Source organism: Trachinotus anak, unplaced genomic scaffold, assembly GCF_046630095.1.
Source record: "Trachinotus anak isolate AG129_WGS33_773 ecotype Australia unplaced genomic scaffold, CSIRO_AGI_Tana_v1 ptg000008l, whole genome shotgun sequence".
In the NCBI taxonomy this organism is placed as follows: domain Eukaryota; kingdom Metazoa; phylum Chordata; class Actinopteri; order Carangiformes; family Carangidae; genus Trachinotus; species Trachinotus anak.
Genome location: NW_027273859.1, coordinates 25,024,337 through 25,051,386, shown reverse-complemented (window position 1 = coordinate 25,051,386; position 27,050 = coordinate 25,024,337). Strand labels below are relative to the sequence as shown.

The 27,050-nt window shown below is 42.6% G+C and overlaps 1 protein-coding gene across 3 annotated transcripts in view; it reads left to right on the top strand.

Annotated features, from left to right (window-relative positions):
* kremen1 (kringle containing transmembrane protein 1) overlaps positions 1–25,510 on the top strand; it is a 60,781-nt gene extending 35,271 nt beyond the window's left edge. For 2 of the 3 annotated variants that reach the window (XM_071483739.1, XM_071483738.1), the window contains exons 4-9: positions 13,091–13,215; positions 14,752–14,905; positions 15,736–16,068; positions 20,876–21,115; positions 21,716–21,800; positions 23,111–25,510. In XM_071483739.1, coding sequence (XP_071339840.1) covers positions 13,091–13,215; positions 14,752–14,905; positions 15,736–16,068; positions 20,876–21,115; positions 21,716–21,800; positions 23,111–23,270 — 1,097 coding nt within the window. In that variant the 3' untranslated portion in view covers positions 23,271–25,510. The remainder of the gene's footprint in view (positions 1–13,090; positions 13,216–14,751; positions 14,906–15,735; positions 16,069–20,875; positions 21,116–21,715; positions 21,801–23,110) is intronic. The other variant, XM_071483740.1, reaches the window with a different exon arrangement.
* Positions 25,511–27,050: the final 1,540 nt, after the last annotated feature.

The following is a 27,050-nucleotide window of genomic DNA, read 5'->3' as shown; positions in this document are numbered from 1 at the left end:
TTCATTCGGTCTGGCTTTTGTTTTGTCTGTGCCTTCGTTTTGTCTACGTTTTTGCTTACGTTTGATGTTGAGTGGTTGGTAGTTGGTGGCCACTGGCTGAGGCACCTGGAGCCTGCCATCAGTTGGTCTGTTATCCAGCTGGGTTCCCTGTCATCTCGGGTCATGCCACCCTGGTGAGGGTGACACACCCTGGTGGAGTGCACACTGCCAGGCAGGTCACATGAGGCCAGAAACACATAGACTGACAGTGTGGATTATAGTGTGGGTCACAACATTTGTTGATCCTGGTAATCCCTCATGGCAGCAGTTATCATGTGGTGGAATTATCTAAACATTTCAAAAAGGCTCGTCGTCTACTGTACAAATTGACATTTCCACGGTGTGTGTTTTGTCCTGCAGCGATGACGCTGGTTTTGAGGCCTTTTCTCATTCCCAGGCCACAAAATACTCAGCTAAGCATAGCCTTGTCATGAGTGTTGTTATTTATTGAACTCCGGTTCCTGTGTAGCAGCTCAGCCTTGCAGTGCTGAAAACGTAACATTTCTGAATCTAGGTTTCCCTACAACCATCGCATTGTTTGAACTACAATGAATGTCAAGACTGAAAAGTTACAGAGTATCTTAACGCTTTCATTGATTCTCTTTACTGCAGGTCAGTTCAGTACTGATGCATTTACATCAGGCTTTATAGAGCAGAGAAGGCTTGATGTTGTCTGGCTTAGCAATGAGGTGTACTGTATTTCTAATGAGCTGTGAGGAATTTATTAGTGGAGCCTCAGACCAAGCCCATAGCTTCACCGGATACAAATTAAAGCTGACAGCTAAATCCATTTTTAAGGGACTTTGATTTTTCGTTTTACACAAGTAGGGAAGTCAGACGGTTCAAAGAATGTCTTGAAAATGAGTTGCATTGAGGCCAGTTTCATCTAAAATACACTAAGTTTGAAAGTACATTTCACTCACTTGTGATATAACATCCATTCACAATTCTGATTAATGTGATACCAAAGGATTTGCCTATGATTTTAATGAAAATCAAGTAAAAAATTATTCATTTAAGTGTTAAGAAAACCATACAAATTTCTTTCTTTCTTTATGTCTCATTGTTGTGATATTTTGGCCTGTGCAGATGATGAAACACTTGACCGTAGCAAATGTGTTGGTTCCTGTCAAGCGTTTCTAATTTTCTCAAAGCTTCCTTTGACAGGGTGTTCCACACAGGAAGGACATTTTGTCTTGGTGTGGCTTGTTTAAGTTGACATGCATTTGCTTTGACGATGTGTATGCCCTGGCTGAATTTGACTGACACAGGGTGAAACTGTCAGGGTGAAGTCTTCGAGCTTTTGCCAACATAAAGACGCTTTGATCTGCATGTTGAAAGCTCATCTGTCAGCATGCATATAACCCAGAAAAACTTGTTGTGTCACTGTTCTGGACCTGCTGTAAAGAGACTTGCAGTAGCTGTGAGGTTTTTTCCCCTCTGTCAGTGAACTCCTGATGTGACAATACCTTTGAGAAATATGCAAATTCAGAACATGTCGGGAGGAGGACAATTATAAGAATTTTTAAGTAAAATTTAATTATAGTTAAGTATAGTTATAGTGGGCCATTAACCCTCTTGTTTCCCAGTAATCAAGCTATTAAACCAGTAAGATGACAAAATGACAACCTCATTTGATAAAGTTGTTTATTACCAAGGACCAGGCACTCAGATTTCTCACTTTCGAATCATAGAAAATGATATAATAGGACCTGTTTACAGGATGGAGAACATAAACATCCTCAAAGTATTTTTTTTTTTTTTATCTATTTATGCCGTACTTTGTTATTGTAGCTGACAATTCTCGCTGTGTTGGGTAATGAGGCTCATTATCTCTGCACCAGAATTCCCGTAAGCAACTTTGAGATATTTTGAGATGTGCCTTTGTTATACAGCTGTCAGTGCATTTATACCCCGAATAGTTAACCGACTTGATGAAGCCAAATGTCTCACTTACAGTAGGTCATACTTTCATCTATCTGAACAATTGAGGGAACGTCTGATTAACCTTGTCTGTCACCATGAAATACTAGTCTTAGCAGTGGCACCACATCCATCTGGCAAGCTAACCAGCCACACCTTAAAGACATTAAAACAAAGTAGTTATTTGTTTGGTCTAAGATTTTATTGCTCAATGTTAAGCAAAATATGCAGTGATGAGATATTGCCTTCATTAATAGTGATTTATGTAGCCACTAAATGGCACTTTGAAGTTGTGGAACAACTGAGTCAAACTCCAAGTAGTCATACATCATTATGACCAGATATCTTTGTTTATTCATGCCTCTTTTGTTTAACATTTTGGGTTGAAATTGAGCTGTCCATTGGTTATGGCTTTACAAGGTTTCACACAAGTCTTTCTTTTTAACTTGTTCTGCCTCAGTTGCTGTAAACGTCTGTCTTCTTTACACAAATACAAGCTATTAATTTTTTTTCTTTTATGAAATGCAAAAACAGACTTCCATTATCTTGTAATGTAGATGTTCTTGCTGGATGAATATGTGAAACGCACCAGGTACAAGGGCTGTATCTAATTATCATTTTCTTTATCAGTTTTATTTCTCTGGGTGGCAATGTCGGACAGCGCTGACGTCAGTGATCCCCTGCTTTTTCCTCTAGTGTTGCCCTGAAGTTTCCTGTAGCGCAATCAGCGTTATCATCATTGTCTTCAATATTGTTATAATTATAATAACTTGAAAGGTCGACGTCTGTGATCGAGCATCAACAACTTGCCATGAAATGCCATGAAATTTTGGTACAGACATTCACGTCCCCATCGGGATGAACTGTAATAACTTTAGTCTTCCCCTGACTTTCCATCAAGCACCAACATCCGGTCAAAATTTGAGTGTGGTCAAATACCCACGAAACTAACGACATACCCATCATCCTCAGCTGTATGTAGTGTTAAGTGCTGTTGTTTAGTCCAAGAAATGCCAATAAAACAGTATGAATGCTCATGCTAAAGTTCCCAGAATGCAAGACTACAATCTAGAGCCGTTAAATTCTTGACATTTATTCTTGATGAATGGACTTAGATTAACTTAAATGATCAATCAGCAATGAAAATTGTTGGTTGCAAATTCATTGGCTGATTCCATATCAGTTCCAGGGCCAGGCCTCGAGGTGTCTGATACAAGAACAGGTCCAAGAGTTGTCAAAACAAATCAAGATTAGACAGTACCAGAGTAAAATGAGTCAATACTTAAGACCAAAATAGGCAATAAGCACACCGTCACACTAAACAGTATTGATTTATGGGTCTCTTAGGGATGAAGAGGTGTACTTTGTTTCTGCACCAGCTAGGTGCATTCAACCATTTATTACACTCAATAATTATATAATACATATACATGACATTCCTCAAATGACAGTGCTATGAAGAAAATAAAAAAGGTGGATCAGGTTGAGAAAGAAAAAAAGCATATCTGAAGGATTTATGACAGGAAAAGTCAAACAGCTGAATGAAAGTCTGAGACAAGAGCAAGTGCGAGTCAAAATAAGCAAGAGGCCGAGACAAGTCGAACATGTTGGACATGTGGTCTGGAAACTGAGCCCAGACTGAAGCACCACAGCCCTGCCTCGTGGCTGTTGTGGTTGCCTGAACCAGGGATGCTTTCAGGTTGTGTTATTGCAGTATTTATCTCACTCGCTGTCATTGTTTGCAGAGGCAGAATATTTCCCCTAGGTGGTCTCGTCCCGGCTTTCACCACAACCAACCCTCCCAACCAGCATACTGAGGCAGGTTCAGGCATCACTGAGTGGAGAAGGGTGTGAGTCTGTGTCTTTGTGTGTGTGTGTGTGTGTGTGCGTGTGTGTGTGTTTGCTCCTGTACTTTTGAAAACCAATTTAACACATTCAGAAAGAGAACATTTTTGTGGAGTGAGCTCATATTGGCCATTCCTTCCTTCTTCACGAGGCGCCTGTTCTGTGGGTTAAAATTATGAGAATTGAGGGTCAGTTAACGTCGGTCAAGTTTTGCTGATGGTCAGGTTTTGCCTGTTTGTTTATTGATTATTGTTTATTCCAAAAATGGAAAGACAGTAAAAAAAAAAAAAGTAGAAACATTTGTTTAACACAAAGGACGATTTAGAAAAGCAGCAAAACCATGTTGCTTTCCTTAAAAGAGCGATATCTACACGCATGTGTGTGCAACCGGTGTCTGAAATTAGCTTTTTGGCTTCACTGCCTCAGGTTTGTAAATTAAAAAAAATATTTCCAAGAATATTCTCTACCAACCAAATTAATTATTATACATTTTTCATAGAGATATAACAGCCTCCTTCCTTTAAGAGGTATTTTGTGCATAGAATTACCACTAGTGCTGAGGGAGTAGATTTAGAGATTTAATTTAAGACCTGCACACTTTTTTTTTTCTTGCCACTGGCCTCCTGCTAACATGAGACTTGTTAACCATCTTCACACTGGAGAAACTAGGAAAATCTTAAAGCTTTAGAGCAGCAAATCAGAAACCTGTGAGGTACATATAGAGTATTTTACTGATTTGTCAGAAATAAAAAGGGATCACACGCGACTGAGCTGAGACTGATTTTTCCCTGTTTTTGTAGCTTGGCGGATGTTAATTGTGGATGGTGTGTGGCACTGACATCTGTTTGACATGTCCCCTTTTACCTACATCGAATCTGTCCTTACCTTGAGGGTGAGGGGAGCTTTGAGCATGCCCATTGTTATCTTACTTTGACCTCTGACCTCCCTGTAGCTCCACCCACACCTGCCCTCAGGGAAAATACCTGCCTGGATTGTTGTGAGGAAACTCTCAGTCAGAAACTAGAGAGTGGAGACTCTCACAAAGGCAAGCCAGGGGACATCAGGTAGATTTAATCTCTCAGCCTCTCTCTCTGGCTCCTTCTCTCTCACCATGGCTGGGGTTAAATCAGTCAGGGCCATTAGGGAATTAAAGGTATTGATTACGAGGCGAGCTGGTTGTGTAGAATGTTTGCTAATGAGAGCAAGTAGATGGCCATTGTTTAGTGCTTGTCTTGGGAAAGAAGAGGAGATGAATAGCCAGGTCGACCAATTTAGCGCTCAGGAATCAGGGCTCACAGCCAAATGTGGAACAGCATGGCTCTGCACAGGTGCAATAAATGTAGTTTTATTGTTGGATATGGTTCAGCTAGTGTGGGTTTGAGCTCACGGTGCACATGTTTGTTGTGTGTGTTTCGCTGTGAGCAGCAAATTTCATAACAATCCATCCAGCAGTTGTTGAGATATTTCACTCACAATGACAAATTCATCCCATGTAGACCATGAATATTCAACATGTATTTCAGTGCACCTGTGATCTTCAGAATTTTGGTGAATTTTGACTCTTAACAGTTTTCCCTTGATCAGCGTTGTAAGGTATCTGAAGAAGTATCAGCAGACTTCCATGAAATGTGCCTTAGATTCTTAGAACGGATGCCTTAGAACGGTTTTGGCGTCCACTTGGCGTTTGCCACATGCAGGCCAAAGGTTCCACGCGAGGCACAAGAGATCTTAATCTCCCAGTCAGTATCGACTGGGTAGCCTGCCATGAAGGTTACTGTGCACCTCCGCTCTCCCCAGAGGATACAACTTTCTGATTTAAGGACTCCATTGATTGTTGTCTTGTGCTACCCTCAAACTAAAATGTCTGTACTCTGAACACAAGATGCATTATGTAATTATCTAATGGACAAATATGCCACAAAATTTACAGAGCGTGCTCCTCCTAAAGCCCCTTTGATTAATGACCACTTGTTTTTCTCTTGCTTTCAACTTCAGGATGAAGCATTACATGTTTAGCTCCAGGATTAATAGGCTGTAAGAAAATAATCACATTGCTGTTTATTGTTTTTCAGCAACTTTCGATTCTTCTTGTTTCGAACAATGTCTGGAACAAAGCTTTTTCTCTCACTTCCCATTGTCGTGTCTTGCGGTGACACTGCAGCTCTTTTATGCCTCTTGTCCCAGCTGAATGACGTAAGAATGATGCACTTTTACTCAGCGATTTTGTACACGTGCAACATGCATTTGAACAATCAAATGAAAGTGTTTGTGTGTCCATGCCTGGGGATTAATTATATACATCTCATAATTGGAATTTGAAAGTTTGTTTTAGAGAATGCACTGCTCATTGCAATGCATTCTCTATATGTGGTTAACCTTTCTTTTGCCTGGAGACTGGTATTGACATCCAGATAACCAGGACAACCTGCCACAGTACAAGAAGTCGATGTCTTTGAAAGCGAATGATGATAAATGGAAGAGCGCCTGCTTATCTAACGCCTGAGGTGGTCACTAAGTGTCTACTCATCTTTTCATCTCCCAGCCACCCCGATATCAGGTCCCCTGGGACTCCTCGGGACACGGGCTGTTTGGTTTGTAAGGGAATGCGGAGTGATGCGGTGTGGCAGCCATTTTTCATCTCTTCCTTGTATTGTTCAGCCCGGGCTCTGAGAGGCCAATAATTATTCATTTAAAGCTCCGGCTCTTCCCTCTTCCCTCTAATTAGATGGTTAGTCACTCTCTCGGGGCCTCGGGCTGGGGCATTGATCTTCTCCATCTCAATCTTGTCGTAACACTGCCTCCACCAGACACACACACACACAGCCCAGCTGTGTGTTTTAAACATCCCACTAGCAAAGTTAGTCTGTTAGATACAAATACTTCTCTCATTCTGTCCAATAATAAGTCCCTTATTGTCTAACTGTAAACTGTTCCCATTAACCGGCTGGAGAATGTATGATCTCCATAGAAAAACAACTCATAAACCCAACAGAAACACATTATAGCAACTCCCACCTCCTTACAAACAATACCGAGTTTCCAGAAATGCTCGTCCTGGGGGAGTTTGTGACATATTTCTCTGTTTCTCCTGCGCTCTCCCAAGCTGTGGTGCAGCTGACAAGACTAATCACAGGCTTGATGAAATGCAGCAGCTGTATTTGTTTATGTATTGAGTATACTGTACTACAGAAGGGGTAATAAATGGGGCCAAGACACAATGACAGGGAGACAGAGCAACGAATAAAAGCAGAAAAAAAATAAAATCACATAAACACCGACTGTGATAAGTGTTGTTTCCTCGCTTTGCTGCACTTCGAATTCCCGTGAAGGCAGCGCATGTTCCAGGAGGTGTTTGTTTGCGAGTATGTGCATCAGATTTGAATTGTTAATCTGCCGGTGGTGCATTAATGGGTTGGTGGGAGTGTTTCCAAGGCTTCAGCATACCTGTGTTTTAAATTACCTGCATCAAGCCTTGTAGCACTTGAGGAATGTGCTTTTAAATCCCAGCTTCTCCTCTTTTGACCTCACAGTGTTAACATCCTTTCTCTAACACGGGAGCACTAATGACTTTTTTTTTGTCTCCGGTTACAGTGTAATTGGATGTTAATGAGGCAGCGGGGGCTGCTTAAAAGATCATTTTTGTCACAGTGAACGTTAAGGTTTATTTTTCCACCCCCAAAAAGATGCAATTTACTTTCTTTTTACTCTTAAGTGATGTCAAAACCAAATCTCTGAAATGTCAGACTCAATGTAAGAAAATAATTAAAGGAAGAAATGAGAATGCTTCAAGGTTAATGAGGCGTGAGAAGAGAAACATTATATGTTTATGCATTCATCTCACCTCACTGTCAGAAGCCTTCACATGCGATATTGGACAGACACGTAAACAGAAAGAAGAGGGAGGTGGCTGAACAGTGTCGCTTTGGAGCTAATGTGCGATTCTCTGCACAAGGATGTGAAACGTGTTTGTCTTCCTCAGCGATGCTGCTGCAACTCATGAGTTTGAGCCGTAGTTTGAACGTAGCTCAGCTGGTCTCAGCTCACATTGCTTTATTATTTTAAGTTACACCTTTGACAGAACATCTGACCCACTGCAAACATCTTCAGGCGCTACAGTCGGCTGCCTGGGTGCCGCTCATGTGAAAGTGGGGCTGCAGCTAGCTATTACTTTCACTATTGATTAATCTGCTGGTTATATTCTCGAAAGACCAAAGGTGACGATAGCTTGATTTATTTGACCAACAGTCAAAAAACCAAAGATGTTCAGCTGACTGTCAGACATTATGAAGAAAACCATCAAATCCCAACATATGAGAAGCTAAATCCAGCTGTCAATCAAAAGAAATCCAGTCGGTTGTTGCCTCTCTGTGGGATAAAGACAAACAAATCAAGTAGGATGTAGGAGACGTTACTCATAAATTTCACCATGACTGTAGCCATTCATCACGCTGACCCCACGCCATCACCTACACACTGGCAATATTGTTTTACGGCCTGCGTGGGCGCCATCGGTCAGCCCCTTTACACTGACCTTTCACATTCCCACGTCCAGAATTCCTCAGGTAGCAGCTCACAGCATTGTCTCATTGTGAGAACAAACAAGCAACCAAATGAAACCAGATCACGTGACAGGAGTTCAAATAATGACCAGAAATGAATTTAGATGGATGTAAGTGAAGGGAGAAAAGAGGAAGGAAGGAACAAGAGGCTTTTTTTTCTCGATGCAGCCAAATCTGTACAACGTCTTCTTTTTTGCCCTGTGGCTATGGATCAGAAATACTGGTCCTGTTTATACAAAACAATAAAAGCAGCAGTGAATAACGACTGTATATGTTATGTTGTCTAAAACTGCGATAAATCAGAAAAACATTACTTAACATGACCACGACTCTGCCCAGACGTTCAGTGCCAGCTCTTCGTGTTTGACAGTTTTTTTTTACATCAACAGACACATTTAGATTGTTACTGAAAATACAACATTACAGACTCGTGTATCTACATCGGTGTCATCATAGTTTGTAGATTATAAAGCAGGCACTTTAAAGGTTCGTTGCTCCTTAAGGCTTCATATTCTCTGTCTGCGTCTCTCTCTGCCTTACCTCATCTTTTTAAGTGAAAATATCTGGCACACTGCGGTGGGTGGATGCAGAGTCTGGCTGTTAGGAGTAAATCTATTTTGAAAGGAGAGACACCCAGAGTCCCGTTAAAAACAACATCACTCCTTTAACTCTCTCTTGCTCTCTACGTCTGTCTTTTTTTTTTTTTTCTTCCCTGAACTTCTTTTGCTCCTTATCCTCCTGATGTAAGGAATTTATAAGTGTAATTATGTTTCCTTAATAACATGTTTGCCCCCTCACCCCTCCTCCCCCCAGCTCATCAACCTGCTTGCGTGCTCTCCCTGCCGAGTGCACTTGCCAAAGCCTGCTGCACATGTTTGATGTTGTTTGCGAGATCCCTGTGTATTGTTCTTCTCTCCCTCTCGCTGATGTGTTTTGGGTCGGCGTTGTTGTGTTGTGTCTGCTGCGTCGACAGAGGTGTCTCCTGTTCGCCGCTAGACAGACATGTACTTTGTTGTTTTGCCTGCCGCCTCCTGTCTGCCTCGCGCTGCGTTGCATTGTGGGAATGCTAACTAACTGCTCTTTTCCGAGCTGCAGCGGCTGGCTGCCAGGTTGTGATGAGTCTGGCTGCAGTCGAGCCTTGTTTAGCTGTATCTGTTTTTTGTTGGGTTTTTTTTTAACTTTGTGGGAGTCTCCCCTCCCGCTGTGATCCCCTGAGGTTTTCAGAGGTCTGGTCTGGGCTGACTGGAGCATTTATGCACCTTGTGTTTCCTCCATTTCTCCCCTCTGGCTCATTAAAATCTAAATTCCACCGACAGCTTTGAAGTGTGTTAAATGTGTTTGTGTGTTGTTTTTTTTTTCTTTTATTGTACAAGGAGATATTTGCACTTGTTGCGCCTGCAGAGCAGATGTTTTTAAGGAACAGTGCTTTGCTCAGAAGTTTTCATGCAAGAACAATTGAACACTTTTTTCTTTTTCTTTTTTTTGGGGGGGGATAAATGCTGTGCATGAAGGGCAGATGCATTTCAGAGCCGCTCTCTGTCTCCAGTTCCGTACAAACCTCCAACGATTTGGCGCGATACGATCCCACCACCTGCTGCCCCTCTGCCAGCGCTTCACAGCCCCTGGGACGAGAGAAGGACAAAGACAGATAAACTGACTGTAGTCTGCAATCTTCTTGTCAAAGCAAAGTGAAAAAAGAGCACTGCTGCCTTTAATCTGGCTGCTGAGCCCCGCAGTAGCATTTTCTCCTTTGCTTTTCAAAAGCCCCATTGAAGTGGTACCTGCCTGCCTTGCTCGGAGGGAGGTTGCTGGTTCCCAACCAGGTGTTTATCTCTCTTCTCTTCTCCCCTCCCGCACACTTCACTGGGATTAATCCAGCGTATACTTAAACAGTGACAGAAACTGCTGTTTTAGCACTGCCCTGTCTCACCCCAAAAGTATGAAGCGCCTTGAACATTATTATTACTGTCATGTTTGCCTCCAGCCTGTCACATAATCCAGCCCTCAAGTCTGCAGATGTGCGTCGTGGAGTCCTGCTAAATGTTTCAAACAACCAGTTAATCCACTTATGAAGCTCAGGCATGATTGCGGCAAAAGACGGGAATATTCCTCATGATTTATTGCTGGTCTGGGGGAGACAAAGGACTTTGTCTTCAAGTGTTGAGTCATCTGTCAAACAGTTTCGCACGGAGCAGATCATGGCTGCAGCCAGCAACTCGCCGGTCACTTAACGGTCAGCAAACGTGGGTGAAACTCGGGAGGGGCCCTCTCTCTGCCAGCCAGTTTTCACCACATTTCCCCTTCTCCCCACCTTCTCTTTTCCAGTCAGTGGTGGACATTCTTGTGGATAATTTGCGTGGAATCTAAAACATGTCGCACGTTCACCCCAAAAGCCTTTGTGTCTCACTTTTGCATAAACAGAAAGAATCTGTAACATGTGTAAAGGAGCTTTCATGCCAGCCAGGAAGTTAACGTTGGCAACAGCTGGCATCCCAAAAACAATGCGCGTGTGTGGTCTTTATCGAGGTTACTCCAGTTCACGAAGGCAGTTTTTGAGTGATGCTCCTCCTTCTACTACGACAGGCTTGTGAAAGTGGATCGAGTGTTTTTCTGTTTCTTACCATCAACAACCGGATGCCAGTCGTTCGCCAGTGGAACTTGCCATCATCAGACGAGCAGGCAGCTTTCAACATTTAAATGTTTGAGAAGAAAAGTCACACAGCAGCCGAGAAGCTCCAGAGATACGCAGTTCTAGGACAGTGTTGGTACACAGAGTCAGGGGACAAGCTGCTGCACAGATTCTGAGCTTGTTGTCAGACTCTGCAGCATCCACAAACAACACACTCAGACAGACAGGACGTGGTCCTGTGTGATAGATAACTCAAGTAATTTTTTTAAATGTCCTTAGCTTGATGGTAGGAAGCTGTCAGAAGGAAAAGCCTTTTACAGATTCAAACTGCATTGCTGAGTTCTTTGCTGAATGTTTGTATTTAGCTAAATAACCCAACACCAACACTAGTAACTCTCCTGTCGAGCCTGCCCAATGAAATTCACCATGTTTTATTACTTTAAGTTCTAAATTCAACCAATGTTTTCCTTTTATTTTCAGTGTGAAACCAAGCCATCAGATTTGACCTCTTTCTCTTGTGGTCCAGCTCCAAAATTTCCAGATTGGAATAAAGGAAGAAATTAGATTTTCAGCCAGGAAGCATCAATCTCACTCTGAGCTCTGTATTAAAGATAGTTTGTACCTCATTTAATTTGCTGTTCAATTTGGAAACAGCAGATGCTTGCCATAGAACAAGAACAGTTTGTATTGTCACATGCTTTAGATTTTTGCGTCCTCGTCGTGTCTCTGAGCAGCAGTGACTGCTATTTTGAACACAGTCTTTGCTCTTGTCTCTTCCCTAATGAACTCTTTTTATACCCTGTGGATGAATGACACCAATTCCAATTGGTGTTCAGACCAACTGGGGAAGGGGGGTAAATGCACAATCTGCATTTCCAGATTTTACTTTACTTCTGTTTGTCAAATTCGTTTCAGCCTAGACCATGGATGCGAAACAAGCGTAAGCCTGTTGGAATTGCAATGACAAACAAATCACAAGTGGTGCTATAGACCGCTTGAGGCTTTGCTGGCACTTCCTGAGCTATTACATTGAATATAAAGACCTTGAAGGGTTTGATGTTTCCGCGTTTAATTCACTGCGCTGGGTTTTGACAAATACACGGCGGCTTAAGGGAGGCGGGCTGATTTGTCTGACTTGTATGTGATCTGGAAAGGTGTCAGCATCCGTCCCCCGTCTATCTGTCTGGTCTGTGATTCAGCTGTGATTGTTGGCCTATTTGTGTCAAACATCCCCAAGGCTCACATCTTAATGTTAATGTGATAAGCTGCGACAGCGGTCAAAACCAAGAGCGTTTAAAAAGTTAAGTGAAAATTGAAGGTATGTCGTTGCTGCTTGCAAACTTTTACGAAAGTTTGGCCGAAGTCTCAGGTAACCGGCTTGAATTTTTACTTGTGCATCAGTATCACACTTTGTGCTCCAATGGGAGCCAACTGAACCTGTGTTTAATGTACACCTGAGCTGTTAGACATGGCCTACATAACAATAATTTACATTTCCTGGCACATCAGACAGCATTCCATCTGTCACCACAAACACAAACACACACACACACACACACACACACACACACACACACACACAAACAATATCTCTAATCTGATGCAGCTCACTCTCACATCTGACGTAGTGCATTTTCTAAATTCCAGCTCTCTCTCTCACAATGACTCAAACATCCCTGTCCCCTTCACCCCTTCATCCCTCCCTCCCTCCTCCTCCTCCTCTCTTTTCTCCAGAGGCCAAATTGTTGGCTTGCCTGTTGGAAAGTCACACCAGAAGAGTCAAACACGGGACCGAATATTTGTGGAGTGTGTCACCACAGATTGGTCTTTTGGGGGCAAATGAATGAGGCAAAATGTTAATCAGAAACGTGATTGTAAAACTTAGAGGGAGTCACGACTCAAAGAAATGCTGTGCTCAAACTCCAACACCACTTGGGACTGAAACCCTGCAATGGATCCAGCAGGAAAGCTGGGTGTATCAATGTAAATGAAAAAAAAAATACCCCATGATATTTGTACAGGAAATGCTATCAGTCAGTGTGTGATACAGATTGCATCTGATCGTTTTTTCCACCCTCTTCTTGTCTCTCTGCAGTGCCCGGGAATTTGGGCTGCTTCAAAGACAGCGGGGACCCCCCCACCCTGTCGGGCACCAGTGAGACCTCCAACAAACTCACCATCCAAAACTGTATCAGCTTCTGCAGGAAGCAGAGATACAAGGTAAGGTTTGAAATCAAAGTAGAAGTGTATAAAATCAAAAGAAAACCGGTAACGCAAGAGATGTTTGGCATTATATTTTAGTACATCAGATTAAAGCTGGCAGTTTCTGTAGGAGAAAACATTCAAATGTAGGCTGCGTGTCCTCAGATGTTCAAATGTCTCCTCTCATTCCATGAAAAAACATCCACTCAATTGCCCGTCTCATTTCAAAAAACGGACATGAGCTGGCTCTTGCAACAGTCGAGCTTTTATGTAAATGATCCGCATTTATGGGCAGTTTCCTGACAATTATCGCCATGATGCCAAGAGCGCTCTATACCCTCTTTATTCAGCCATCAAACTCCATGTTTCAAACCAACCAGCGGATGACAAATCATCACAGCAATCAAGGCTGACAGCTGGAAATGAACGGTCATTAGCCTGGTGGGCACCACCTCCTTTTCAGTGCGTTTTTGTCATCTCTGTATCTGGCATGCCATTGTTGCAGCTACAAACAGTGCCAGGTGTTCATTTTCGGTCTCGGCAGACCTGCTTCAGCTCCGTCTGCCCTGACAGGTACTGACAGCCCCCTCCCCTCCCTCCCCAACTCCCCTCTCAATTCAGCAGATGTTGCAGGATGTGGTGGCAGATTGGCTTCGTCTGCCTGTACCCTTGGACCGTCACCGGCCTTAATGCGCATGTGAAACGTCAGCGCTTGGAAGTATGGATCCCGTGTGGCTTTTTGACAAAGAGCATGCCTAATGAGCGAGACAGCAATCCATCGCTTGTTTGCTCCACCAGAAGTATTCGCATTGGTGTTCTCAAACATTACTTCATCAGATAGAATAATGCAACAAGGACATAGCTTGATACATCTTGGCGAGAGCGGAGGCTCCACAAATTCCTATTCCATGAGAAAAGACGCAGAGTGGGAAGTGATGCAGTACCTTCAGTAGTGTGAATTCTTTTAGGGCCTGAAAATTGGACAATGGCGTCCTTTTGAACGAAGGACAGTAGTTCTTTTGAGAACAAGCAGCCAGCCGTGGTGGCGAGGTCAGGATTCGTGAAGGTTTTTCACGTTGCACTGCAACACTTTCAGGAACAGTTTACTAACAGTTGGGACTTGAAAGATGGATAGGTGCTATTTCTGTAAGGTTTACTCTCTGCACCCTGTGTGCAGCTGTGTGTCTGAAGGGAGGCCTCTAATCAGCTGAGAGGTTGTGGTTATCCAGACTCAGATTACAGCATCTTGTAATCATGAGAGGGAGAGCAATTAGGGCACTTTAGACTCGAGTCACTTCAATTTCAAAGAAAGGAGGAGCTATGTGTTGTGTTAACACAGTGTCACATAAAGCTCGTATGAGAAACACAATCTATAAAGCTGCTTTAATTTGAATGTATTGTGTATTTGCAAACTTCTTTTATTTCTATGCAAAGTTGTTATGTAATCATGTGTGATTTTAAGGAAAAAGTGTCCTTTTCATGTGTCTCTCCCTCTGCACTTTCCTCGGCTTTTGCTGATGCAACGATTTGCATAACTCCTTTTGTGTTTTGCAGCTTGCCGGTATGGAGTCAGGATATGCCTGTTTCTGTGGCAACGAGGAGGACCTGCGTGACCACGGCGAGTCGCCCAGCATGGAGTGTAACCACGTTTGCTTCGGTGACCACACCCAGCCCTGCGGCGGAGACGGCTGGGTCATCATCTTCGACAGTGAGTGTTGTCGAGCGTCACTCTTGGTTTGATCTTTTCACACCTTGGCTGTGATTTGAAATGAATCTTTCCAAAGTAATATGAGATAATAACACCTTCTGGTTTTAGTGTCAGTGTCTGCAGGTTTTGTAAACCTGTGGTGGGAGCAGCTCTGTCACTGCTTTTGAAAATTTCTTTTCACTTACACTCCTCCTCTCACCCACAGCTGTGATCAGACCTGCTGAGCTCCACACAGCTCCCTTTTTTATATATTAAATACATGTTGGGTGTAAAACTGCACTGAACTAAAGCTTTTCATTTTGAGATTCTCTAACTGATGTTTTGAACAAACTTTGAAATTAATCTGACTTTTTCTCTCCCAGTACCAATTCTTACACTTTATATCAAGGTATTTGCTGATAATGAGTACTGATCCCATATTTCTTTTTTAAAGTTTAGAGGCTGTATTTCTCTCTGCATGGAGCTCTTTGCAGCCATTTTCATGTTAAGATAAAAATTGGTTCGATGTTGCGAAAAACCGCCGGCTGCCAGCCAGCTGTGACCAAAGAGACAGTCTTTAATGTGAATCAGTCACACCACGGCTCATACCAGATTTATTTCATAAAGTCAGAACCAGGACCGATATCAGCTGTTGTATCAGATTGGTGCATCTCCAGAGTCAGTAGCAGGAAATCATGTAACATGATGTCTGTTCCCAAGGTGCTCATGAGACCAAATACAAACCAACGATCAGTTCCTAGACTGAACAATATTTACAACTACAACGGCTCCTGTGCTTTGATAGAAAACATCACTTTCTCCTCTTCTCTTTTATGTGTCCTCTCCTTCAGCCCGAGTTGGGGCCTGCGGTGGGAACTACAGCTCTCCATCAGAAGTGATCTACTCCCCCGACTTCCCCGACAAGTACAGCGCCGGCCGTGTTTGCTACTGGACTATCCAGGTCCCCGGATCCTCCTCCATCCTCTTCAACTTCACCTTCTTTGACATCTCCGATCAGACAGACATGGTGGAGCTACTGGACGGCTACACCAACCAGGTGGTGGCGCGCTTTGACTGGCGCAGCCCGCCACGGGAGCTGGTGAACATCACGGGCGACTTTGTCATTCTCTACTTCTACTCAGACCGTACCAACCAGGCCCAGGGATTCGCTCTGCTTTACCAAGGTGGGAATTCACCAGCTTTTGCGGCATTTCTTGTGCTTTGGAAGAAGAATGGTTTGGTAAAAGCCTATGGCAGTGTATCACTCAATATCACTACCCAGTTCTAGCAACTTATCTGAAGCACAGAACGCCCTCAAGCCCACCAAGCGTGCCACATTTGCAGGATCAGGTGTGTGCTGGGTTTCTGTCTCCTTGATGGAGTTTTTCAGAGCAGCCCTGCTTAAGTAGGCGCTTGTTCACCCTGTGAGGCAGTTGTCACGCCATCGGCAGGCCCTTTTCTCTTCTCATTTGCTAGTCAATGTCTCACAGCCACTGCCTGATACTGCATATTTAAATAACGTTTTGTTTTTCTAGGAACTGACTCTCTTATCAAGCCGCAGCAGACTGCTTCGCTTCTCCAAAGTGTGTTCCTTGGTGAACTGCACAGAGAGTTTTTATGCCTCCTACATACAAAATAGTGAGATACTATACTTTGCATCACACCTTCAGATATCATGCTTTCACTGGAGAGCAGATGTATAGCCGAGGAGCTGTCGTGCACAGAAAGTTGAAGACCTCCCTGCAAATTATTTCCTCTCTCCAGACTGAGGTATAAAATGTGTAAAGACTAACATGGAGAAAGAAATGCTGTCCTCTGTTGTTTCTCTCACAACGATCCGCCGTGTGAATAATATTGTGAATGCACCGAGAATGATTTAATAGATTAATTTCTGGAGACATGAGCGAAGCACACTCTGATTTAATTCAGTGTAGGTGACATTCAAGCTCCCAGAGAGAGGCAATCTGTCGCTACTCCTCCCTCTCTGCCTCCATTTGTAATCCTGTGTCATTTTTCTTACACGCTGGTGTTACAGTAAAAACAATATCAGAAGGTCCAAATCCTGTGACCCCTGGCCAGGCACAATCCTGTCTGTTCACGTTTCGGTTCTTTTGTTTCGCGAGGTGTTGTGTAGGCGAGAAATGAAATCTGTGGGAAAAGGTCACCTCCTGAAGAAACAGGTTTGTATACAGAAAGACAGAGAGGAAAAATACAAGAGAGAAGAGAGAGAAAGACAGACGCCGAAAGAGAGACAACAATCAGGCTGAGCATCGTAACTGCTAAATGCATCTAATATCGCTTCGATGGCGGGACGAGCAGTCGAAACAGTCATGTCAGAATAAGCACTCTCAGATGACGATGGCAGAGCGCTTTAGCTGAGGTTCAGCTGGGTTTGTTGGTATGGTGTTTGCAAATGAAATGGGGAACATGTGGGAAGTTCTGGGAACATCACAGTCAGGTTGAGCTATTATGTGAAAATAAAACATCAAAACCACCATTCATGGAAGAGTGGAACAGGCCTGGAGCAAATAGTATTTGGAAGTAGTTCTGGGTAGTTCTGGGGGGAGGGGGGCGCACAAGATGGATGGAGTATACATAAAGTATTTTACCACTTGGAGTTCTCCTAAATGGCACTGAACGTTCCCAGCTAAGATTACTTTTAAGAACTGTACAAAAAGATGCAAGAGCAAATTGTACTAAAGAACTGAGAGAACTCATAATCGGTAAAAGATAGACAAAGTAAGGTAGAGACATGTCCAGTAGATTGTATTGGTCATCAAACAGCATGTTGACAGTGGTAGTTTTTGGACAAATCTTCATTTTCTGGTAATTCTAGATACACTGCCAGTTTTTTGGAGTAAATCCAGCGATGGCTATAAAATACACTTTTAGGTAATTATTTAAAGGCCCCATATTTTAGTCCTCTCTGGTGTTTTATGTGCGATATTGACATCTGTAATAAGATAAGATTTAGAAACCAAGTAAATGTAGTTTTAAATCTTTCTCACGCTTCTCTCTGGAGTTCTAGCAGCAACAGGTGAGCCAATCGGAGAAGAGCCTCTGAGCCTCTCTTCTCATTGGCTGACTGTTATCTGAGTGATTGAATAAAACTATAGCAGATTGTAGGTAAACACCCAGAGAAACCAAATCCTGCAAGGTTGGGTGGTGGGTCCAGGTGGGCCGGACTTTGGGCATGGCTGAGAGTTGTGACCACTTTATTATGACATCACAAAGTTATAGAAGTCCTGAAGGCTCGTTTTAAGGCTCAGTTTATGAATGCACGCTGTGTGCATTTCTCTGAACTGAGCACTTTGATACTTTCACAGAATTAACATAGAACCTAGATCTGCTTTATAATCAAAAAATGTGGAAACCTCACTTTATACAATATGGGACCTTTAAATATTTCTTCTTCATCCCCAGAGCAACAAATGGAGACATAAGTGTAAACATCTCCATCCATTCCTTGTGAAATGTGTTTGAGGAAAGTAAGAAAAATATGATGTCTTACTAGCGGATGATTTCTGTGATGTGACTCTTTACTAATCCTTGGTGCAAATGAAGAAAAAACAATGACAGTCAAGTATGACACATAAAAATCTACGTGAGACATTCCACACTTTGTTTCTCAGAAGCAGCATTTAGAAGTAGAAGAAGAAAATTCTCAAAATCACAGTGATTTTAAATAAATCACATCTATGTTTAGGAGAAGTAAATGAAAGGCAGAGGCGAACTTATTTAGGATATTGCTTTCCCCTGGGAACACATAAATGAGTTGAAATAGTCCATGCTCTCTGGCACTGTTTTTTTATGATTCAAACTCTGCCCATCTGGTGCTGTAAGCAGGTTAAAACAAACAGAATTTATTGCAAACACTTTTTGAATCATGTCTGGAGCTGACATAAAAGCTCTCAGCACCCACATTTACAACATGCTTGAGTGTTTTTGCAGAGCCGATCTGTTTCTCCACAAATGCAGTTAGTATTAAATCGTCACTCGTGACTCTGCTGAAAATACTTTCAACAGCACAATCAAAACGATATATCCTAAGACTGTGCGCTTGCTCCAACAGCCCTGTTTACCCTAAGGAATGATTAAAGGGGCTTTAAGGGATCTATGTTCTCGATTTGAAGAAACTACAACAACATGGCACTGCTTTTCCTCTTCTGTGTCTCTGGCACAGGATGCACCACTCATCACTCCTCTCCCGAGAGCTATGAAAGATTATAATACCTAGAAATAGTCACATTTTGAGGAGGTGACGTGTCACATTGCAGAGAACTGCAGCGGTATTCTAATTAGGGCTGGGCAATGTGGCTGAAGTACCGTAATGTCAACAATATTAGTAAGAAGATGGACGCTGTACTTTCACTACTAAGACTGAGAAATGGGTTATACATTTCAAAGCCCTAAGCAGCAACAGGTGGATTTCAGGTTTGACAAGGCCAAACAAAGTCACTTCAGCTATTTTAATTCTGTTTAAAGGTGTGGGACCAATCACACACTTCATCATCACAAAGCCTGCAGCATTTCAGTAATTGTGTACTCAATGTTCCACCATTTGCTCCCGCTTCATTTGATTTGATCATTTGATTTGAACAAAACGTGGTGTGTATGTTTAGGACCCCAGAGCACACACACTTAAACTGGTGAAATTCTCTCCATTAGGTTTTGTTGCACTCTTTTTTGGTATTTGTGGTGCCCCCCATGGGTTGGGCTTAAAATCCTTCAGTACACAACCCAGATTTTTGATGATCGGACAAACCGTTGATGAGTTTTGGCCATTTTCCTGCAAGCCATTGTGAAGTTGGCTGGTCAATATCTTGAAAACTATATATATATATATATATATATATATATATATAAACAGGCTTTACACAACCTTTGATAAGCTTCATCCAGTGATGATCTACAGAAAATGTGGTTGCAATCTGTCCTGTCAATGAGAAAATGTCCAAAAAAAATTCAGAATGGCAGAAAAGCCATCACGGCTATTTTGGTGTGGGAGGTTTTTTTTCTAGGGAACACTGAGCTTGACTTCTGTGTAAAAGGAGGTTGGACTAATGGTGAGGAGGTGTGGCTTTTCTAAAATACCATTTTTGGTCCTTAATTACAGTGCCACCATCTGACAGATTGGGCTCATCATTTCCAGTTATTGGGCATGTGTCATGTTTCCAACTCATTCCAGATCACAGCAGAAAAATCCAAATAACAAACACAAAAACAACAGGGTTCTGTCTCTTCAGGGCTTGAACTGTAATCATATAGTTGCTTGAATATTTCAAAATCGCAGTTGGTTTGCTTCAGTGAGTTCATGGATAACTATATGCAAATGATGTTGGAGCTATGCAAAGACAGATTTTAATGTGGGGCGCTCAACAAACACATCTTTTTCTTTACCTTGTTGACTCATCTACAACCGTGCACTAGATACAGTTACCTACTCAGGATTTGGAGTTCTGTGCACTGCCACTGTTTTCTACTTATATTTAAAGTCAATATCATATCAATAATAATATAGCCTAACCTAACATTAATCCTACGACTCTGTAATTGTTGTAATAGTACTGTACTTAAAATCCCTCTTTCTTCCTTGGGAACATGCTTTTTACCACTGAAGCTGAAATGTCTTCTGGTTGCTGAAGAACATTATCATTATCTGTCACTGAGCAGTTGAAAATGGCAGCATACTCACATGTTCACATGTGAGGGTAAGGGAGGGGTTGGGGTTTTTAGAAATGCCAGTGGCTCGAGATAATTTTCCCTCAAAACAGAAAAAGCCAGAAATCTCCGCACCTGCCAAATAATGTTTGGGTCAATAGCACTGATCAGCAACAAAGGTCTGTATGTGCTACAAGGCAGAAAAAATAATGGTTTTTAAAGTTCAGCAGAATTCTGATCTCATCTAATGTCTGCACCTTGATAGCATAAGCAGCAACATTCATTTGCCTACGAACCTGCGTCAATGAGTTTTTATTCTTGTTTCCCCAGCACTGAGAAGCCAAGACACCAGAACAATGGAGGCTGAAGGAGATGATAATGATGAAGGAGAGGGCGTCTCTAGCACGGCGGGGCCCCAGCTTGCCAGCGGTGTCACCGAGCGATCCAACAGCACCTCCAACGGACGTTCCTCCCAGATCCTTTACGTGATCACGTCCAGCCCCGGTAAACCGGAGCACAACATGCCAGGTCAGTGGGCTGGACGCGGCGAGACCACCGGCCACAGCGCTAGTATGTTAACACCCATGATACACTGCACCTACTGCACCTCTCTCCACCTCTGCTGGGATGTTTCGTGACTAGAGCTCCCATTTAGCCTGACCTGGTTTCTCTGAAAGTATTAAAATCATCTTAGTCTGTTGAGATTTTTCTGGAAGCTCTGGCTCAGAGTGGCTTCCTGTGATCACACATAAAAGTAATGCTGCATGACGCTTTGTTTTTTCCTGTCAGTGACTCATCAGTGAAGTTACTTTGGGTCTCCCTGCTGATCACAATCAGGCCGCTTGTCAAAGCTACGCAGGGTGGACTGACGTGTTCTGTTCTTCTTTTTTTTCCTTTTTTTTTTTATTCCTTCAAACATTATTCTTTCCAAACTCTGAGCGCTCTGTCTCAAAGGGCTATCTGGAGCATTTCTCAACCAGGGGAGAGCAGATGTGCTTTGATAATGCATCACGGTTTCTTGACAATTTACTGGCTGAGCACTTCTATCAGGTGTGCCAGCAGCGCTCGAATAATTCTTTGCTCGTTAATCCTTTCAGTCTGCTTCAGTTTGTTTTCATTACTGTGACACAATGTCTGATGTCTTGTTACTGTGTTGCTCCCTCTCTGCAGTGTGGACCATCTACGCTCTGGCTGCTCTCCTCATACTGACTGTCATAGCCATGGTAGCGAAGCTGCTGCTGCACATAACAGTCAAGTAAGTATGCGAACGTTCAAGGTGTGCACGATCAAGTAAGGATCAAATGTCAAAGCATTCATCTGTAGCATCAAGTTACATTCATGCCGTGCTGGGAGAAGGTCCCTCTGTGTAGAATTACGTGATAATAGCATCTTACAAATTCTTCTGATGCCCGAATGTTTTGTTCCAGTGCAAATTAGTGCAGTCTATGTGTCACTTTAGCTCAGTAAAAGAATATTAACCTGCTTGTGCTGCCAACTTGTGGTCACATGTTGTGTCTCCTCCCTAGCTTAATGTCTAATAAGAAGTTACTCTTTAATAATCGGCATGTGTTCCTGTCAGCTGCAGTGTCTTGTTTTGATTCAACTGCTTGAGCTGAGTAAAGTTCTCTATAAAATACATTAAAAAAAATAAAAGTCAGTAAAACAAAAGCATAAAAAATGTAAAGACACAAGGGAAACATATTAAACATACTGTAAGCAGAAACATAATAGACACACTGACAAAAACAAGAAACAACAAGGAGCAAATACATAAATATGAACATGACAATGGACTAAAAGGTTAGTGAGCTTAAAAGGCCAGTGAAAAAAAATGTGTCCTTAAATTAGATTTAAAGGTCCCATATTTTAAACTTTTCTGTGTATTGGATTGATATCAATGAGAAGATATATTTTAAACATCAAAAACCATCTCAACATAGTTTTACATCTCCTGTCTCAGGCTTCTCTCTGGAGCTCTGGCAATAACAGATCACTGAGCCAATCAGAGAAGAGCCTCTGAGCCTCTCTTCTGATTGGATGACTGTTTTCAGACTAATTCATTGAAAAATATATTAGAATAAAGGTAAACACTTGAAAAAAAAAAAACACTAAATTTTTCTCCTCCCTCTCTACTACAGTTGAAAAAACTTCCCCATGCAGAAGGTGTTTAAATTAAAAAGTTTTAAGTTATTGGTGCACTGCTAGCTAAACATGCTGTAGGTCCTTTAACCTTAAAACAATACCAGTTTAAAACTAAGGATTTATATGTTGATTATAAATAGTGGTAGGATTAAGTGTGATAAAAGTCAAATCAAGTGGAAGATAATGACATCTATAAAAGCATCCTATATATCCCACAGTACAATAATTGGCAGTAGTTTGTGTTTACAAGAAGGCAGACACGGCATGAAATCACACATTTAGAGGGCAGTGTGTCACCAGTTCCTCCTCTAACCTTCTCTCACCTTATTTCCCCCTTTTCTACAACTCTACCATTGTCTCCTTCACTCATCTCTCCCTGCCTCTATTTGCCTCTTCTCCTCTCCCCCTACTTTCCCCTCACAGGTCTCCCAGCATCCCCACAGTCAGCGGTTCAGACAGCTGCAGCCAGAGCACGGCGTCCTCTGAGCCCTGGATCATCCTGTACCGGCCCTCCACCATCTCCCTCTTCAAGAAGAAGCTAAAGAACCACCACGGCGACCTCAGCCCCCTGGTGGGCAACTAGCGCCACTGCTGCACTCTACCATTAACCAAACGCTACCACCACCCACAGCTATTCTGTACAAGCGCCATCAGATGCCAGGCCCTCAGACAATGAAACTCTATGAGGCGCTGCGCTAACAAGCCAACAACTGAGTGGCTAATGACAACTGACTGAGTGACTGCTACCAAAATGGCCCATGGGCCGGAGTGGCCGGGCCCTCCCATCCTGCTCAGCACCAAAGAGCAGGGGGACAGGCTGAGCTGTCAGTGACCACAGTGTGAGAGAGAGAGGAGAGCAGGGGATTGGACGGAGGAAAATCTGCAACTCTGACAAAGACACAAAGACGCTTTAACCACGCGACAAGTTTCTCCTGTCCAGCGAGGCTCCATTTCAGTCACCCATGGATGTCCCCAACGATCAACATACCTCCAAAAACCCTTTGCAGACTCCGGGCCCGCCAGTGAGAACACACCACAGCCGGGTGCAGGAGTTCACTGGTCTGTGTTCAGTTTAGCAAACAGGGAGGTTTACCTCTTCCTGGTGCTTCAGTCACGTTTGCAATCAAATCTTCATCAGCATCAGGGAGAGGATGAAGAAATGGAGTCTTCGATGCACATACAAACACATGCTGTAACACTTCACAGCGTAACAGTTTTATATAACTCTTCTAACTGCCTCATATGGACGAGGAACACTTGCAGCCAGAAACCAGAATCCTCCCATACAAAGAGTCGTGTATTTATTTGTCTTTTTGGTTCTGTATGCAAAGTGCTAATGTTTCTTTTTGATGTGCTAGCTTTCTGAGGAGAGGGAAACAGGACGCGGAAGCATCACACGGAAGGTAGATGTCACAGCACTTTGGGGGATGAATCACTCGCCGTAAAACGAAGAGATCAGAGAAAGAAAGAGAGCACGCTCGCCCACTCGTTCACTCAGTGCTCATGTGGATTTGAGTGGAGAGAATAAATGGTGGAGGGGTTGGGGGGGGTTGGGTGGCACGGCAGTTTGCAGACAAACTGCCATTTAGGGAGGCTTGGGAAGATCTGAGGGCTTTTTTTTCTGCTGGGTTGTGGGTGGGAGTCTTTCCGGTTTGATGGTGTTCAAGTGCCTTAAGGATCTCCTCTTCCCCTTGTCTCAGATCCCTCACATCTGTTTCTTTCACGAAGCGGACTGGGGTCCCCTCACACAGAAGAGTCTGCACTTCCGTAAAGGGTGTACGTGCAAGAGTTTCATTCCAAAACAGGATTTCCTCCACTTAAATGTAAAGTAAAAATGACGCCACATCTTGTACAGTGATCGAAAGTCTCTTTAACCATGGTACACTCAACTGAACACCTCTACGTAGTAACAGACAAGGCTTTAAAAGAAAATGTTTGTTTCTCATTTCTGTCTGTGCTCTTATGTGTGGTCTTGGACATTTACTGAACATATTGTTCACATTAAGTTGTCTTTTGATTACAGTGGGGGGTGAATATTGTTGTATATTATGTAATTCAGTGTGGGAATGATGATATTTATGTTCGTTTTTTGTTTTCATTTTGTGTCTAGTCAAAGCATTTGAGAGACGCGTCAAAGTACTTTTTGTACTCGCTCATCAACTTAGGTCAAAAGTGGAATGCATTTTTTTCCTCTTCTCCTTAGACAGCAGTAAATTGCCTGAAATCACAAGACGCTGCCAGACCCTGAAGCTTCTACCTGTCTCCTTGTTTTCAGGCCAAAAGGTTGAGCGCAAACAATATACCCAGACAGAAATATAACCAAAAGCACTCAGCGGTACTATGCACAAGCTGACAGCGGGTTTTCAGCTGCGACGGTTGCCTGTGCATTGCTATGACATTTAAACTCCTTCTGAAAGGTCAGAGTCTACTCGTGCGCCATTGGCATAGTAATTGGCCTTTCCTGTCGTGGGACTGAATGTTAGCGTGGGCTCCTTGCAGATGGTCACCCCAAAAAATCTTCAAAATTACTGTCGGGGAAAATACAGAAGAGGTCTGGACATCATTGCACTTAAACTTGCAACAGTACTTATTCACTTTTTCAGTTGGTTTCAGTGAAAAGAAAAAGAACTCAAATGTACTTTGTGCAGCAACCTGAGCACTTGAGACGAAAGGTTACATTTTAAAACACAACACAGCATCATAGTGACATTCAAGACAAAAGATTTCTGGTTGTCAAGAATTAGACAGACTTTGAAGCCCATAAAAAGATGAAGAAGCTTTATTTCTCAATCAGAACTTTGTAAAAAAAAAAAAAAAATAGGACCATGCTATATTCTGCCTGTCTGCTCAACTGTAACTAATGTTAATTATTGCAAGACAAGAGCACATGCCCCTGGGTCTGTGATGTTCAGAGCAGGCCATGCGTAGAGAGAGCGAGGAGAAAGAGTGTAGATGTGAGAGCGATGGGAAATTAATGTGCGTTCAAATCAAACACAAGCTAACCAAATCTGACAGTTTAAATCTAACAAGGGCATATTTGTTTGGATAGCCTGGTGAATTATGCAAACTCCCATTTTCTGTCCCAACCTCCAGTCAATCGGAAAATTCCACGCTATCTTCTGAGCGGTGGAAACAGTCTTTTCCCAAACTGTAGTTGATGTGAATGTCCTGTGGTGCTCGATGACGTGAAAACATCCATCAGAAGCCCTGTGGGAAACGATCGGGAGGGGCCAACACAATGTTTCCATGAAATTGTAAATAGGAAAACAGTGAAATTTTTAATTTATACAGTAAATTATTGTTATTTTGTATGTGAATGGGATATAATCTATCTTTTGTATAAGTGAAGTACCTTTGTAGTTTTATTTAATGTGTCCTGGTTGCAAAATAAACACTGTATGCATGTTTCTTAAGCCTTTGCGGTCCTTGTTCCTTTGTTTTGCTCCAGTCTTTCTTATTTCATCATCAAACATAATATTAAACACCCGAACTGCTGAGAAGCATATAGGCCACAAATACCAGATCGAGCTAATCCAGTTCACTCTTTCCATTTGAAACCTTTGTGTGTGAAAAGCAAAGGTGCAATGTGATTTTCTAAAATCTGTTTAGCTTAAAGAGATTCAGGCTTCCGTGTTTGCACGGTGGGACAGCTGCACCCCTTTTTTTTTTTTTTTTTTTTTTAAAGCTAAATACTTAGATATGTGAAATGACTCCCAGACTGTTGAGAGATGCACACACATGGAGGGAGGATTTGGAGTGCCATGTGTAACCCATTGGCTCCCCTCCGGGATGAGGTCAAGCATGCAACCTGCACATTTTAGGGAGAACAGCAGGAGTCCAGCTTTACAACTGGAAGACCATGAAAAAAAACAAACATGGAAGGCCGTGTAATAAGCTGAAACACTTGGGATGTTTGCAATGATGATTTTTTAATGCATGAAAGGTGTTTCTTTCATCAAGTTCTCTGCTCTGAATCTGTGCAACAGCCGGTTGTGTTTCTCAGCAGCAGCCTGCAACTCGAACCTTACAACTCCGTGGAGAAGCAAAAGCAATCCTCTAAAATGTTTCCAAGTGCTTCCATACACGCTCCTATGGAAACGCATTCGGAGTGATGAGGACTCACAATTAGTCATAAACTCTGACCTGAAACTGTCGAGGTTTCCTGAAAAATGTCTCGGCATGTCAGGCTTCCAGAATTCTCAGATCAAGTTACCTGTGAGCTTCAGATGCTTCTGACTGAACCACATTTTACAGCAAAAATTTAAAACTGAACTTATTTAATAACATGATAATCCTACTGATGCTCCCAAACATGAAAAAAAGAAATCATTGAAAACACAGAAGGACAGGTCATTTGGAAATG